The sequence below is a fragment of the Scyliorhinus canicula genome, chromosome 7 (genome assembly GCF_902713615.1).
Source record: "Scyliorhinus canicula chromosome 7, sScyCan1.1, whole genome shotgun sequence".
NCBI classification, from domain to species: Eukaryota; Metazoa; Chordata; class Chondrichthyes; order Carcharhiniformes; family Scyliorhinidae; genus Scyliorhinus; species Scyliorhinus canicula.
Genome location: NC_052152.1, coordinates 47,608,867 through 47,624,867, shown reverse-complemented (window position 1 = coordinate 47,624,867; position 16,001 = coordinate 47,608,867). Strand labels below are relative to the sequence as shown.

Here is a 16,001-nt window from a genome sequence, read left to right as displayed (position 1 = left end):
TCGGGGGTTCTGTCGAGGCCTTTGCCGGGAATGCCGATCTGTAGTTTGTGCGGGGTTCGGAGAGTAGCAGGAGGGTGTTGGACCGGCGTCGCTGTGAAAATCGGCGCGGCCCGCTATTCTCCGAACCGGCGAGAGAGCGGGGAATCGCGCCCGATGCATTTAAGGTGAAGCTACACAAACACATAGGGCGAGATTCTCCGCAAATGCGGAGAGTCGTAAAGGCTGCCGTGAAACTGGCCGTGTTTCACGGCAGCCTTCACGCCCGTTCCCGGGGCCCGATTCTCTCCCCCCCCCCATCGGGGCTAGGAGCGGGACCCCGGGAATCACGGCGTCGCAGCCTTAATGACCGTCGTTAAGGCCGCGCGCCAAGATGACGCGCGGCCGGCTCCAACCCACGCATGCGCGGGTGACATCATCACGCCATTGACAGAACTTGCATTTCTCCACCGCCGCCCGACAAGATGTGGCGGCTTGATCTTGTTGGGCGGCGGAGGGGAAATAGTGCGTCCCTTTTGGACGCAGGCCCGACGATCGGTGGGCACCGAACGCGGGCCTGTCCCCTCCCGAGCACAACGGTGGTGCTCCCGCCACAAACGGGCCTCTGGATGCCCCAAACGGGCATCCAGCGCCCGTTTTTACGACGGCAGCGAGCAGGTGTGTTTGCTGCCGTGAAAAAACGGGCGTAAAGGCCCGGCCGCTCGGCCCATCGGCCGCGGAGAATCGCCGCTCGCCGTAAAAAACGGCGAGCGGCAATTCGTGACGTAGGTCGGGCGAGGGGGGAGAATAGCGGGAGGGCGTGAAAAATGTCGGGAAGCCCTCCCGCTATTCTCCCAACCGGCATGGGCAGCAGAGAATCGCGCAAGAGCAAAATAAGTTATTCTGGTAGTGTTGGTTGAATCAAATTGGGAGGAGGCTCAGATGGAATACCAGAATTGACCAGTTGGGCTGAATGACTTGTTTCTGTGCTGTGGACTCTTTGCTAAGAAATTCTATATATCGGAGTTGGGCTCTTTGAAGGTCTTTTGACATTTTCATAAATGAATGGGAAAGGCAAAAGAGTAGGATAAAGGTTACTACCAGAGCTAGTGAAAGAACGAGAACTAAACAAAGTTACAAGGATGTAAATGAGAACTGAACATTGAATGTTAGTTCAAAAACTAAAATGAGAACTGAAAACTGAGTGTTAGTTCAAAAACTATGTCATCAAGTTTCTAAGAAACTGCTTCAATTCTATTGACCAGTTCCAGCAACATGTGTTAGAAGAGTTCACCTCGCTGGTAGAGGGGGTGAAGGCGCATTTAAAAAGATGGGATGCCCTTCTGTCGTCATTGGCAGGAAATGTTCAGGCGGTTAAAATGAACATCCTTCCAGGGTTCTTGATTGTATTTCAGAGCCTGCCAATTTTTCTGCCTAAGGCGAATTTTGGTAGATTTAGCAAACTGATCTCAACCTTTGTGTGGGCGGGCACTTTAGACAGCACTTTAAGCTGGAATCTATGTCGTTAATGGCGCCAATCTGTAGGAACCGAGATTTATTCTGGCAGGAATGGACTCGTTGTATAGATCCTGGGAGAAGGAGGGGTTAGAGAGGTTTAGGGATTTGTCTGTGGAGGGTAGGTTTGTGGGCTGGAAGAGTTGGTGGAGAAATTCCAGTTTCCAGGGGGTATTGGGTTTAAATATCTCTCGGTATGGAACTTTGTTTGGAAAGAACGCCCTTCATTTCCTCGGTTGCCCCACTTTTCTCTGATGGATAAGGTAGAGTATTTGGATGAGATAGTGGAATGGAGGATTTCTGATCTTTATGGCTTAACTGGAGGAAATAAAGGTAAAATGGGAGGAAGAGTTCTGTTTTTGAGGGGGGGGATGTGGAGCGAGATTTTACATAGGGTTAATTCTACATCTCATGCACAGAACTGAGTTTGATTCAGTTTAAAGTGGTGCATCGGGCACACATGACCAGGGTTCGGATGAGTGGATGCTTTCCGGGGGTGGAGGATAGATGCGGGCGTTTTCCAAAGGAGCCGGCGAACCACTCGCATAAGCTTTGGTCCTGCCCTACATTGGGTGATTTCTGAGCTTCCTTCTTTGAGACTACGTCAGACATTTTGGGGGTTACAGTGGAGCCGTGCCCGTGATTGCCGATCTTTGGGGTATTGGAAATGCCGGGGCTGCAGGAGGGGAAAAAGGACAATGTCCTGGTCTTGGCCTCTCTGAGGCGGGGTGTACTTGGGTGGAGGACATCGGGGCGATGGCATGGTTGGGGGACCTGTCGGAGCCTTTGCATTTGGAAAAAAAATCAAATACAGCATCAGAGGATCGGAGGAGGGGTTCTATTCGAGGTAGATGCCGTTCATTTTTTTCTTCAAAGATCTGGCAATGGTCAGAAAATAATGGGGAGGATGGGTAGGTTGGGGGAGGGGGGGGGGTGGTGAGGGGAAGGGGAGGGTTTTTGGATTGGGGGCAGCACGGGAGCACAGTAGCACTATTTCTTCACAGCTCCAAGGTCCCAGGTTCGATTCCCAGCTTAGGTCACTGTCTGTGTGGAGTCTGCATGTTCTCCCTTTACCTGCGTGGGTTTCCTCCGGGTGCTCCGGTTTCCTACCACAAATCCTGAAAGTCATGCTGTCAGGTGGATTGAATATTCTGAATTCTCCCTCTGTACCCGAACAGACGCTGGAATATGGCGACTAGGTGGTTTTCACAGTAACTTCATTGCAGTGTTAATGCTGGCCGACTTGTGACAATAAAGATTATTATTATTATAAAAAGGGAAATATGGGATTCGTTGGTGGGGCTATTGTTACAAAAGTTTAACAAGGTTGATTGTCTTTTCTGTATGTTGTAAAATTTAAAATTTCCTGAATAAAAATATTTTACAAAAAAAATAATGTTTGAGGTGGACAATCTGGTATTTGTGAAGAATGTTGGTGCTGGCCCAAATTGGATCCATAAGACCAGAAGACATAGGAGCAGAATTCGGCCAATCGGCCCATCGAGTCTGCTCCGCCATTCAATCATGGCTAATATGTTCTCATCCCCATTCTCCTGCCTTCTCCCCATAACCCCTGATCCCCTTATTAATCAAGAACCTTTCTATCTTTGTCTTAAAGACACTCAGTGATTTGGCCTCCACAGCCTTCTGCGGCAAAGAGTTCCACAGATTCACCACCCTCTGGCTGAAGACATTACTCCTCATCTCTGTTTTAAAGGATCGTCCCTTTAATCTGAGATGGTGTCCTCTGGTTCTAGTATTTCCTACAAGTGGAAACATCCTCTCCACATCCACTCTATCCAGGCCTCGCAGTATCCTGTAAGTTTCAATAAGATCCCCCATCATCCTTCTAAACTCCAACGAGTACAGACCAAGAATCTTCAACCGTTCCTCTGATGAGAAGTTCTTCATTCCAGGGATCATTGTTGTGAACCTCCTCTGGACCCTTTGCAAGGCCAGCACATCCTTCCTTAGATACGGGGCCCAAAACTGCTCACAATATTCCAAATGGGGTCTGACCGGAGCCTTATACAGCCTCAGAAGTACATCCCTGGTCTTGTACTCTAGCCCTCTTGACATGAATGCTAACATTGCATTTGCCTTCTTAACTGCTGGCTGAACCTGCACATTAACCTTAAGAGAATCGTGAACAAGGACTCCCAAGTCCCTTTGTATAATGATTTCCAAAGCCTTTCCCATTTAGAAAATAGTCTATCCCTCCATTCCTCCTTCCAAAGTGCATAACCTCACACTTTTCCACATTGTATTTCATTTGCCACTTCATTGCCCACTCTCCTAGCTTGTCCAAATCCTTCTGCAGCCCCCTTGCTTCCTCGATACTAACTGTCTCTCTACAGATCTTTGTATCATCTGCAAACTTAGCAACAGTGCCTTCAGTTCCTTCTTCCAGATCATTAATGTATATTGTGAAAAGTTGTGGTCCCAGCACAGACCCCTGATGTACACCACTAGTCACCGGCTGCCATCCTGAAAAAGACCCCTTTATCCCCACTCTGCCTTCTGCCAGTCAGCCAATCCTCTATCCATGCCAGGATCTTACCCTTAACACCATGGGCTTTTAAACTTATTTCACAGCCTCCTATGTGGCACCTTGTCAAATGCCTTATGGAAATCTAAATAAATCACGTCCACTGGTTCTCCTTTGTCTAATGTCCTCAAAGAACTCTAACAGGATCCCGGGAACGATTGTTGCAAAAACATATCCGGTGTCATGCAAAGTGGATGTTTAAGGGAGAAAGTTCAAAAACTCATCTGGACCATCTGAGAGGAGAGCACTGCACACAGAACCAATTGGGTAATCTGGCCCAGATAGGCTTGTTGGTGAGACGGCTATGAATGGAAGTGAGGTTGTAGCAAGCTACTCCAGGAACAAACTCAGTAATATCCCAATATCTCAGGGGGAACTAAGGAAACTATTTGCACGGAAGAACCTTCGCAGATTGAGAGTCTTCCAGTTGAGGTTCAAACCAAAGTTACCTCTACTGCTGAAATGTCCGTTAGTGAATTGTGTCACTTTTAAAGGATCAAGAAATACCCTGACCGACTTACCTTATACTTGCGTATTTTTGTAAATAGTTCCTTTGTTAATTGAAGAATGTAATGGTGAACTTAAAGGGGGAGGGATGTGGTAGGGTGCCCCTTTAAGGGGGCCAGTTTCCAGAGTGTCATGTGACCCGATCGGCAAATGGGACCGGCGTGTGTGAATCCTGGGAGCGTGATTTTCCCAGTCAGTTAGGAATTTTGAGTCCTGGAACATGGTAGCCTTTTATCTCACTCTCTGTGTATAATTATTACTTCAATAAACTGTTATTTGTTAATCAACTTGGTGGTCACCCATCTGTCAGGATATTACATTGCCCCTCACAAATATTTATGCGAGAATGAAAACTGGATTATCGCAGGAGAATTGTATGATTACAAAAGGCGTTTAAAATTATGAAATTTGAAAAGTGACAGCAATATTTCTTTATATGGTTACAATATGCTCCATAATAACGAGGAGACAAGGGATGATTCTTCAACTATAAGAGTGACCTTCTGTCAGTAGGCAGCTGCACTCAGCCTCCTGCTGATTGGCTGATGGTCACGCAATGCCAAGTTTCAAAATATGTTTGTGATCAAAGTCTGAAAGTTGTGAGTGGACAGTCATTAACTGCTGATCTTTACCAAAAACACACTGCTATTTATTTTACCCCAAAAGTGACCGACTTTCAGCTATTGAAAGCAATGCGTTCTGTCACAGATACATTGGAGAAAATTGCACATTGAAACAAAAACAATTAAAATGCAATAGAATTTAAATAATAAAACTAACAAGTGATAATAAGTATATGTACACTAAATTGATCGTAAGTATGCTGACATTGGTTAGAAAGATAACGCTTTTATAGCAAAGCAAACAGGTCAAAGAAAGTTACAAAAGCGTATAAAATTAATTGGGAATGGAATGTATTTTACCCCCGAGTAAATGAAGCAAAGAATTATATCAATAAATATCAATGGGGGATATCAGCATTGGTGAACAAAAAAAAAGATAAAAGGATAATTTTGTGACATTTGATTCATGTGATATATAAAACATATTTTGGTTTGAAATTTATGAATTCATAGTTCCTACCTTGAGTGATGCCATTTTAATGTTGCTGTTTTGTTCAAAAAGCCCAAGTGTGGTCTAAATTATAAGTGGACAGTAGTGATTGAGCTGTGTTCCGAGAGGAAAGAAAACCTTGTAACCCCAGGACAAGGAACTTTATATTGCAGGGATTGCACGGGGCATGCTCCAGACCTGATGCAATGCATTTATTTTTTTATAAAGTGAGGCAAACGAGAGACGTCACAGAATGAGAAGTGGAGAGAGGCAAAGGAAATTAGATAAAAAATTAAAAAACACACACCAACAAAAAAAAGTAAGTGAAAATAATTTACAATGGCTGGGATGGAGAAAGCTATTAGACTCGAGAGAGAGTTTAATTATTGAAAAGTCATCGTTCCATTAATCATTTGCAGCTTTAGCGTCAGCTTCAGTAAGAGACAGTGTAAACCACATTCTCTGCCAAGCCCACTACAACTCTCTGATATCGCCTGACCTCATTTCACCAATATCTTGACTCCATTCTAACTAAACAATCAGCCACCCAACCTGCCTTTGTGGCCTCCATCCTAGTTGTCAAAATAAATGGCTTTCCTCAGTTCCTAGAGAGTTTTCTACAATATGTTGCTGTTACATTATGCAGAATGTCGAGAATATAACAGGTCAATGTAATATCATAATTGACCACTAGATGGAGCTAGATGCAGATATATATAATCTCTGACGAAAGAGAAAATGCTGGAAAATCACAGCAGGTCTGGCAGCATCTGTAGGGAGAGAAAAGAGCTAACGCTTCGAGTCCAATTTGGACTTGAAACGTTAGCTCTTTTCTCTCCCTTCAGATGCTGCCAGACCTGCTGAGCTTTTCCAGCATTTTCACTTTTGTTTCAGATTCCGGCATCTGCAGTAATTTTCTTTTATATAATCTCTGACTCTCAGGCCTCTGGGAGAGGGCTGGAGAGAGTGCAAAGGAGAGGTCTAGAGAGTGCAGAGTACAATTATAGATAGAGTGTAGAGAATATTGTTAGTAGAGTGTAGATTGTAGATTACTAGATAATTGCTTGCTAGAGGAGTAAGTGGCCGAGCTTAAATAAGTAGTGTAATAAATGTTAGCTTTGTTATTGAACTTAGCTTCTGTGGTCTTTGTATACAGTACAACATCCATCCTGATAATAAGAATCACAAAGAACACCACAGTTGCTAGTTTAGTGTGAAAGGAAGCACTGCTAGACCTGGTTGTTGGGAATGAGGTAGGTCAAGTGTCAGGAGAGCAACACTCAGTGGACAGTGATCATTGTGTCTTAAGGATTAGTTTGCCTCTGAAAATAGGGCAAGGTAAAATCCAGAGTATGCATAATTAACTGGGAAAAAGCCAAGTTCAGTAGGCAAAGAATGAATCTGACCCAGAAATTTGGATTTGGTGGGGGTGGAGCCGAGTTTTCAGTATGGCGATTTGATCCTCGTGTGGCCTCTCGACCTGGCGCTCACTGAGGCACTGAAAATGAAGACTGCAAACATTATCCAAGTCTATAAGTTTGCGGATGATACAACTGTGGTGGGCCATATCTCAAACAACGATAATCAGACTACAGGAGGGAGATAAATCACTTGGTTGCATGGTGTACCGAAAACAACCTCTCTCTAAATGTCGGAAAGACCAATGAACTGATCATCAACTTCAGGAAGCGTAGCATAGCACACACTCCCGTCTGCATCAATGGCTCCGAAGTGAGATAGTCGATAGCTTTAAGTTCCTGGGGGTCACCATTACCAACAGTCTGTCCTGGTCCCCTCACGTTGATGCAACAGTCAAGAAAGCCCAACAACGTCTCTACTTCCTACAAAAGCGAAAGAAATTTGGCATGTCTGCATCAACTCACACAAACTTCTACAGATGTATGAAAGAGAGCATCCAACTGCATCACAACCTGGTATGGCAACTGCTCAATCCACAATCGCAAGAAACTGCAGTGAACTCAGCCCAACGCATCACACAAGCTTGTCACCCCCACATTGATTCTGTCTACACCTCTCGCTGCCTCAGAAAGGCAGACAGCATTATCAGAGACCCCTTCCACCCAGGCATTGCCTTCTTCCAGACCCTTCCACCAGGCAGAAGGTACAGAAGTTTGAAGACTCGCACATCCAGACATAGGAAAAGCTTCTTCCCCACAACTACCAGACTCCTCAACCACTCTCCCTCGGACTGATCTGTTCCCTGTAAGAACACTATTCACAACGCCCCTGCTCATGCATTTGCTTTGTTTGGCCCCTTGTTCCGCACTGTAACCAATTACTGTTTGTCGATGTACCATTTGTCAATGTTCTTGTTGATTATTCTTTTGTCTACAATGTGCGTACTGTGTACATTCCCTCGGCCGCAGAAAAATACTTTTCACTGTACTTCGGTACATGTGACAATAAATCAAATCAAATCAAATCAAATCAAGATTAATAGATCAGGGACTCTGCTTGCTGACACTTGAGTGCTCATGAGGATGAGCTGCCGAATACTAACAAAAGGCTTGAGGAAATGGAAAGAATCCTGAACGTCAAACATTTTGTATCCTCAGCTGAAGGCTGTATTTTATACTTGGAAAACCAGCTATGTGGAGTGTCATAAATCGTGGACGATTTGGAGAACCAAGGCTGGAGAATGAATATCTGGGTTACCAGTCTGCCAGAGAAGTGGAGGGTACGGCTCCTGTTCATTTCCTTGAGAACTGACTGCCACGTTTTCTTAAGCTGGATGTGAAGTCTGGCATTTCAAATTAGAAACAGTGTTCTGCATCCTGTCTTTCAGGCCAAAGGACAATCAATGTCCCAGACCTATAATAATTTGCTTCCACAATTGTAAAGGTTGTCAGAGAGTCCAGGAGATGACAAGGCATGGTGGGACCTGGCTCCATCAAAGGGCTTCCTTCTTCCAGGACTTTTAGGCAGCTGAAGCGACGAGGCTTTCATGAAATTTGAAGGCAACTCAAGGTAGCTGGATGAAATATGACATGCATTATCCTGTGACCCTGATAGTGAGATCTGATAACTCCTTTAGTCCTTCGATGACCGACTAGTGCCTTGACATTTGTTAAGTCCATAGAGAGCAAGGAATTGGACCAATATTGTGCAGCTTGGAAAATAGGTATTCCTGACTTTCTCCCTATTGTAATAACCCTCACAAGACCCCCAGGGATGACCCAATTGATCTCCCTGTGGGGCTTGTGGAATACCAGCATCCCTACTTAGGGACTGAGGCCTTGTGGTGTTCTTTATGCTGCTTACTTAAGATGGTTGGCGTGGTGTTCACATTACCTAAGTCTTCCTTGGGCTCTTCATCTGTGTCATCTGAAGTATCGGTTGAGTGAATCTTTTCAACTAGCTGCAATCTTCCACAAACATCAACACCAATCAATGAAGATCTCCCACCCTCTATCACCTCAAAGTCAATGGGTATCTCAATTTTCTGATTCTTCACGATGAGACAGCATGACCCGTTTGTAGCTATCGTGTTACCATTGAAATCTGTGAGTCTACAGGCAGACTACTTTATCAGAGGTTTTCCGATTGCTTGCTTTAAAGATCGGGATGTGATAATATTTGCGTGCGCTCCTGTATCAATCTTGAATGGGATCAATTCTCCATTTATTTCAAGTGAGACAGTCCACTCCTTTATTATCTTTCTTCTCGATCCAGTAAATCAATCCTAGTGATAGCTTCTATCATGAAGATATCCAAAAGCTATTAAGGTGAGAAATCCTCTCTATCCACTACGGTTTTGGATTTTGTCTCGCACTTTGCACAATTTGGATCCATCTGCCATCACTATAGAACTGTTTAAATTGGTTGCTGGAACAGTGGCTGATAAACGACACCATGCTGCGAAGTGGTTCAGTCTGTCACAATTGGAACAATGTTTCCCTCTCGCTGGACAATTTCTTTTTACTGTGGGCGTGTCCACGCTCATCATGTCACATTGAAAATGGCCGCCGGCCTTTGTAAGAAGTTTTCTTTGCTGCGTCAAAGCATTAATGGCGTCAGGCACGTTTACCGATTTTGCGCTCTTTTCCTTAGCCACAAATTCGGCATATAAGCGCCAGAGTCCCAGGTTCGATTCCGTGCTGGGTCCCAGGTTTGATTCCCTGCTGGGTCACTGTCTGTGGGAGTCTGAACGATCTCCCCGTGTCTGCGTGTGTTTCCTCCGTGTGCTCTGGTTTCCTCCCACAGTCCAAAGACGTGAAGGTTAGGCGGATTGGCCATGATAAATTGCCCTTAGTGACCAAAAAAGGTTAGGAGGGGTTATTGTGTTATGGGGATAGGGTGCAAGTGAGGGCTTAAGTGGGTCGATGCAGACTCGATGGGCCGAATGGCCTCCTTCTGCACTGTATGTTCTATATTCTATGTACTACCTGAGCCACAAGCTAATTGGCACAGGGTCAAAAAGATTAGGGACGTAAATGCATGCCTTAAAGATTGGTGTGGGAGAAATGGTTTTGAATTCATGGGACATTGGCACTAGTACTGGGGAAGGAGAGACCTGTTCCGAATGGATGGTCCCCATCTGAATCATGCTGGGAACAGAGTCCTGGCGACTCGCATAACTAGGGCTGTAGGTAGGGCTTTAAACTGAATAGGAGGGAGGGGGGTTCAGTTTCAGTGAAGATTAGAAAACCAAAATTAAAGGAGAAGGGAGTGCAGGTTAGCAATGTGACGGATGGTTACCAGGAAATAAAGGTGAGGGGCAGAGCAGGTGAATGTCTTTTTGCAACAAGGAATTATAAAAGAGTTGGGAAATTTGACAATAGAACAAATTTTAAGTGTACCCGAACAGGTGCCGGAGTGTTGCGACTTGGGGATTTTCACAGTAACTTCACTGCAGTGTTAATGCAAGCCTACTTCTGACACTAATAAAAATTATTATCTAATGGCACAAAACATTCAGAACAAAATTAATGAGATAACGGCACAAATAGAAACAAAAGTGTATGATTTGGTGGTGATTACTGAGACATGGTTACAAGGAGACCAGGTCTGGGAATTGAATATCCAAGGTACTCAATATTTCGGAAAGATAGACTGAAAGGAAAAGGAGGTGGCGTAGCTTTGTTGATGAAGAAATGAGTCAGTGCTATAATGAGAAATAATGTAAGCACTGGAGATCAAGACCCAGACACAGTCTGGGTAGAAATAAGAAATAGCAAAAGGAAGAAGTCCCTGGTAGGAGTAATCTATATGTCTCCAAACAGTAGTTCAGCAGTGGGCACAGTTTAAAGCAGGAAATACTGGAGGCTTGTGGGAAAGGTATGACAATAATCATGGATGATTTTAATATACGCAGAGACTGGATTAATGAAATTGGCAAGGGTAGCATTGAGGGAGAGTTCATTGAATGTATTAGAGATTGTTTCTTGGAACAATATGTGTGGAACCAACCAGGGAGCAGGCTACTCTGGATTTGGTATATATTTTTTTGATGTTTACAGCATGGAAACAGGCCCAGCTTGTCCATGCTGCCCAGTTTCTAGCACTAAATTAGTCCCACTTGTCCACATTTGGCCCATATCCCTCTGTACCCACCCTGCCCATGTAACTGTCTAACTGCCTTTTAAAGGAAAAAATTGTACCCGCCTCTACCACTGCCTCTGGCAGCTCGTTCCAGATGCTCACCACCCTTTGTGTGTAGAAATTTCCCCTCTGGTCTATTTTGTGTCTCTCCCCTCTCGCCGAAACCTATGCTCTCTCGTTCTAGATTCTTCAACCTTTGGGAAAAGATGTTGACCTTATCTATGCTCCTCATTATTTTAGAGACCTCTATAAGATCACCCCTAAGCCTCCTACGCTCCAGGTATTGTGTAATGAGGTGGGATTAATTGATCACCACATAGTTAAGGATCCTCTAAGGAGTAGTGAACATAGTATGATAGAATTCAAAATTCAGGGCTGGGGTTTGTAATTGGGTGGGGGTGTTGTTTAGCTTGTTTTGCTCCCTTTGGTACCTGACGGTTAAAATTGTTAAAATTATAAATGCCTTAATAAAATATTTTCTAAAAAAAATAAGAATTCAAAATTCAGTTTTGGGGATGAGCAAGTGGAATCCCACACTAGCGTTTTGGAATTAAACAAAGGTAATTACATAGACATGAGGACAGATTTGGCCCAAGCAGAGTGGGCAGGACAATTAAAAGGTAGGGCAGCTGATGAGCAGTGGCACTTGTTTAAGGAGATACTCCATTCCCCACAACTAAAATATATTCCGGAGAGGAAGAAAGGCGGTAAGAGGAGTAAAAAAAACATGCACGGCTAAGCAAGGAGGTTAAGGACCATATAAAATCTAAGGTATACCATTTTCAAAGGCCAGTGGCAGCCTGGAAGATTGGGAAACCTTCAAACATAAACAAAGGGTTTCTAAAAAAGTTATAAAAAGTGCTAAGGTAAATTCTGAAAGAAAGCTAGTGCAACAGCTTCTATGAGTATATAAAAAGGAAGCGAGTCGCTAAAGTGAATGTTGGTCCCTTCGAAGATGAACTCGGAGAGTGGGTAATCAGAAATGGTGGAGATACTAAATCAATATTTTGCCTCAGTCTTCATGGTGGAGGACGTTAGTACCATCCCTATAGGTTCAGGAAATTCAGAGGTAATAGAAAGGGTGGAACGTAGAACAATCAACATCAATAGGGAAACGGTACTCAACCAACTACAATAATAATAATCTTTATTGTCCAAAGTAGGCTTCCATTAACACCACAATGAAGTTACTGTGAAAAGCTCCGAGTCGGCACGTTCTGGCGCCTGTTCATGTACACGGAGGGAAAATTCAGAATGTCCAAATTGCCTAACAGCACGTCTTTCGGGACCTGTGCGAGGAAACCAGAGCACCCGGAGGAAACCCACGCAGACACAGGAAGAACATGCAGACTCTGCACAGACTGTGATCCAAGCTGGGAATCAAACCTGGGACCCTGGCGTTGTGAAGCAACAGTGCTAACCACTGTGCTACCGTGCCACCTATGCTACCGTGCCACCCATGTAGTCCATTTTTGCCACTTCCCTTCCTTGAATTCTCTCCATTTCTGGTGATAGGCTGACCACTAATATTCATTCCAAACTCACCGATTCTCACAGCTACCTTGACTACAGCTCTTCGCACCTCTCGCCCTGTAAGGACTCAATCCCATTCTCCCAGTTTCTCCACCTCCATCACAAATGTTCCAATGATACCACCTTCAAAAACAGTGCTTCAGACCTGTCTACCTTTGTCCTCAACCGAGGATTCCCCTCACTGTAGTTGACAGGACACTCAACCGTGCCTGGCCCGTGTCACGCACCTCTGGCCTTACCCCTTCATCTCCTTCCAGAATCATTTTTCCCCATAAATTTAGAGTACCCAATTCACTTTTTTCAATTAAGGGGCAATTTAGCGTGGCCAATCCACCGACCCTGCACATCTTTGGGTCGTGGGGGTGAAACCCACGCAAACATAGGGAGAATGTGCAATCTCCACACGGACAGTGACCCAGGGCCGAGATCGAACCTAAGACCTCAGTGCCATGAGGCAGCATGCTAATCATTGCACCACTGTGCTACCCTCCTTCCAGAATCATGACAGGGTTCCTCTTGTCCTCACTTTTCACTCCACCAGCTTCCACATTCAAAGGATTATCCTCAGCCATTTCTGTCAACTCCAGCATGATGCCACCACTAAACACATCATCCCATCATCTAGTCAGCATTCTGCAGGGATCACTCCTTTTGTAACATCTTTGTCCACTTCCCATCACTCCCAACCCTTCATCCCCTTCCCACTGCACCGTCTCATGCAATTGCCTTTACCTCCCTTTGGTCCCTTTACCTCCTCCCTCCTCATTGTTCAAGGGCCCAAACACTCCTTTCAGGTGATGCAACATTGCACTTGCACTTCCTTCGATTTGGTCTACTGTATTTGCTGCTTCGAGTATGATCCCCTCTACACTGGGGAGACTAAACAGACTGGGTGACAGCTTTGTAGAACATCTTCGCTCCTTCCGCAAGCGTGACTCCAAACTTCATGTTGGTTGCCACTTCAACTCAGCATCTTGCTCTCATGCCCAAATGTCCATCCGTGGCCTGCTACAATGCCCCAGTGTTGCCCAATAAAAACTGGAAGAATAACACCTCATCTGAATAGGCACATTACAGTCTTCTGGACACAACTGTGAATTTGCCCCTCCATCTTGATCCCCCATTTTTTTGGGTTTCCATGGTTTACCCCAGTACAACGCCACTCCTCCCTCACGTGGCCATCTGTCTCTTGATTTTCAAATTTGCTTCTACTGTGCACTGACCATTGTTCTGCATTTTGCATATCCAGCATTTTGCTTTTATTCGGAGAGAGGTGGTGACGATGGAAGATTTAAACGGAGAGGGACAGAGAGGAGGGGAGTCTTAGTTTGGTGAGCAAGGAGATAAGTTGAATGGATGGTCTCCTGGCACTTGTTGGAGTGGTTTGATGGGGCAGGGGAGAGGGCTTGAAGGACACTGTTCATTTTGTTAAATTTATTTAAAACCATTCCAAGACATTGGCACAATCCTCCCGAACCATGACAAAGTGCTCCCGTCAGCAGGAACACTGGTATGCTTCCAGCTGGCAGTAGGGGCGAGATTCACACATACAAACGAGCTATCACGCTGCCAGATTCACAATTGCCTAGTCGAAAGCTTCACTGGGTCGGGAATCATCTTGTTAGCCTGACAAGCTGGAGCAGCTCTTAAACACTCAGCTCACCACAGACTGGCATTCCAGCCAAAAAGATAGCTGCAAGAAAGCACCAATGTTCTTGGATGATGAAATGAAAAGAATGTTAGATGCAGTTGAGGGGGGATATCCTATTCCCCAGGATGGGTCGCAGGTATTAGTCATCTGTCATAAACCAAGCCTGGCATGAGATGGCAGAGGCACCAAGTGTTGGCAACATGATCAGGAAGACCGGCATGCAATGCAGAAAGATGTATGACCTGCTTTGAACTGCTAGGGCAAGTAACCGCCTGCGTGCCCCGGAACCACTCTCACCCCTAACCCCTTGTAACCCTCTGAAGCACCATTTTTAAAATGACTCCCGGCTACAGGGGACAGAGCATCATGGGTGGCTGGTAAATCGGGCTTCTAGCTTGTTAAATCGCATTTAAAAGAGTGCTTTGCATGTTCTCACTGGTGTGGGGTAGGAATCCAGTTATAGCTGGCAGGGCAGGCGCCGAGACCTCAGATGGGTCAGACACCCGGTCTGAATCGCAATTTAAGGCTGATGCGCTATTCTGCGGCAATTGAGAATCCTGCTTCTAGCGGGCGGAACCGGGGAATCCAGGCCATTATTTGCATATCGACTTTAGTTTTATTTATTTGCTCATTTCCCACAGGAGGTAGCACACTTATTTACACCAGGGAATAAGCTCTTAAGAAACAGGAGTAGGCTATTCAGCCTATCGAGTCTGCTCCACCATTCGATTTTTTTCATGGCCGATCTGGTTGTGGTCTTAAATCCACTTTCCTGCCAGCCTCCCATAAACATGACTCCCATGCAATTTAAATTAGATCTCAACAATCATCATCCTTTAGGTGATTCCCAGGTCACCGTATCTATTCTTGGTCTCTCTTTCTAGCTGTAATTGTGATGTGCTTGTATAATGACTTGGGAATCATAGAGCTACCTCTTTCTGGTACACTCTAATCTCCTAAGAATTGTTCAGCGATTAAATACAGCTCAAATAGGCTTCATTCATTGTTTTCCATCAGTTTCTGTCAAAAGAGATTTCAGAAAAGCAGTTAACCAATTTTTCCATATGGACTTGCATCTAGTGCATTATAGATAGTAAAATACAAATTACTTTGCTGTAATTATCTAGTTACTGTTTAATATTTAATTTTAGGAACCATTGTTTTGCAGCTGTTTTCTTCTCATTCCTCTGAGAATATCAAGTTCAACAAAAATATGCTGTTGTAAGAACAAAGCTATTATTTCATGCATCAGTTAACAAATTGCTCTTTCAACCGTTAAATGTGGACATGATTAAAATCATCATTATCGACGGTCACAAATAAGGCTGTGGGGGGGTGGAGGAGAAACATGGGAAGTATCAGATTAACTTTGTTGCATTCCTTCAGAAGAGCATTTAAAACCATATGGGGTTTTTGCTTTGTCTTGCTACCCGACCCAATGCTGGTAGCTAAAATGGAATAAGTTTCATTCCTTAGCGTGTACGCACAAAAATATTCTGTGGTGTTTAGCTATTCATTCCTCCAATGACCTTACTTTATTTCAATTGAAGATCTTTTGCAACTTGCAAACTATATAATTTCAAGTCAGCACTGATTTTCAACAAACTTAATTACAGAACTATAGAATGTGTATTATCAAATAATATTTAATAAATA

The 16,001-nt window shown here is 44.4% G+C and overlaps 1 protein-coding gene across 1 annotated transcript in view; it reads right to left on the bottom strand.

Annotated features, from left to right (window-relative positions):
• hgd (homogentisate 1,2-dioxygenase) overlaps positions 1 to 5,856 on the bottom strand; it is a 67,088-nt gene extending 61,232 nt beyond the window's left edge. Inside the window, exon 1 of the mRNA XM_038801945.1 lies at positions 5,630 to 5,856. Within this exon, the coding sequence (XP_038657873.1) occupies positions 5,630 to 5,644 (15 nt within the window). The 5' untranslated portion in view covers positions 5,645 to 5,856. The remainder of the gene's footprint in view (positions 1 to 5,629) is intronic.
• Positions 5,857 to 16,001: the final 10,145 nt, after the last annotated feature.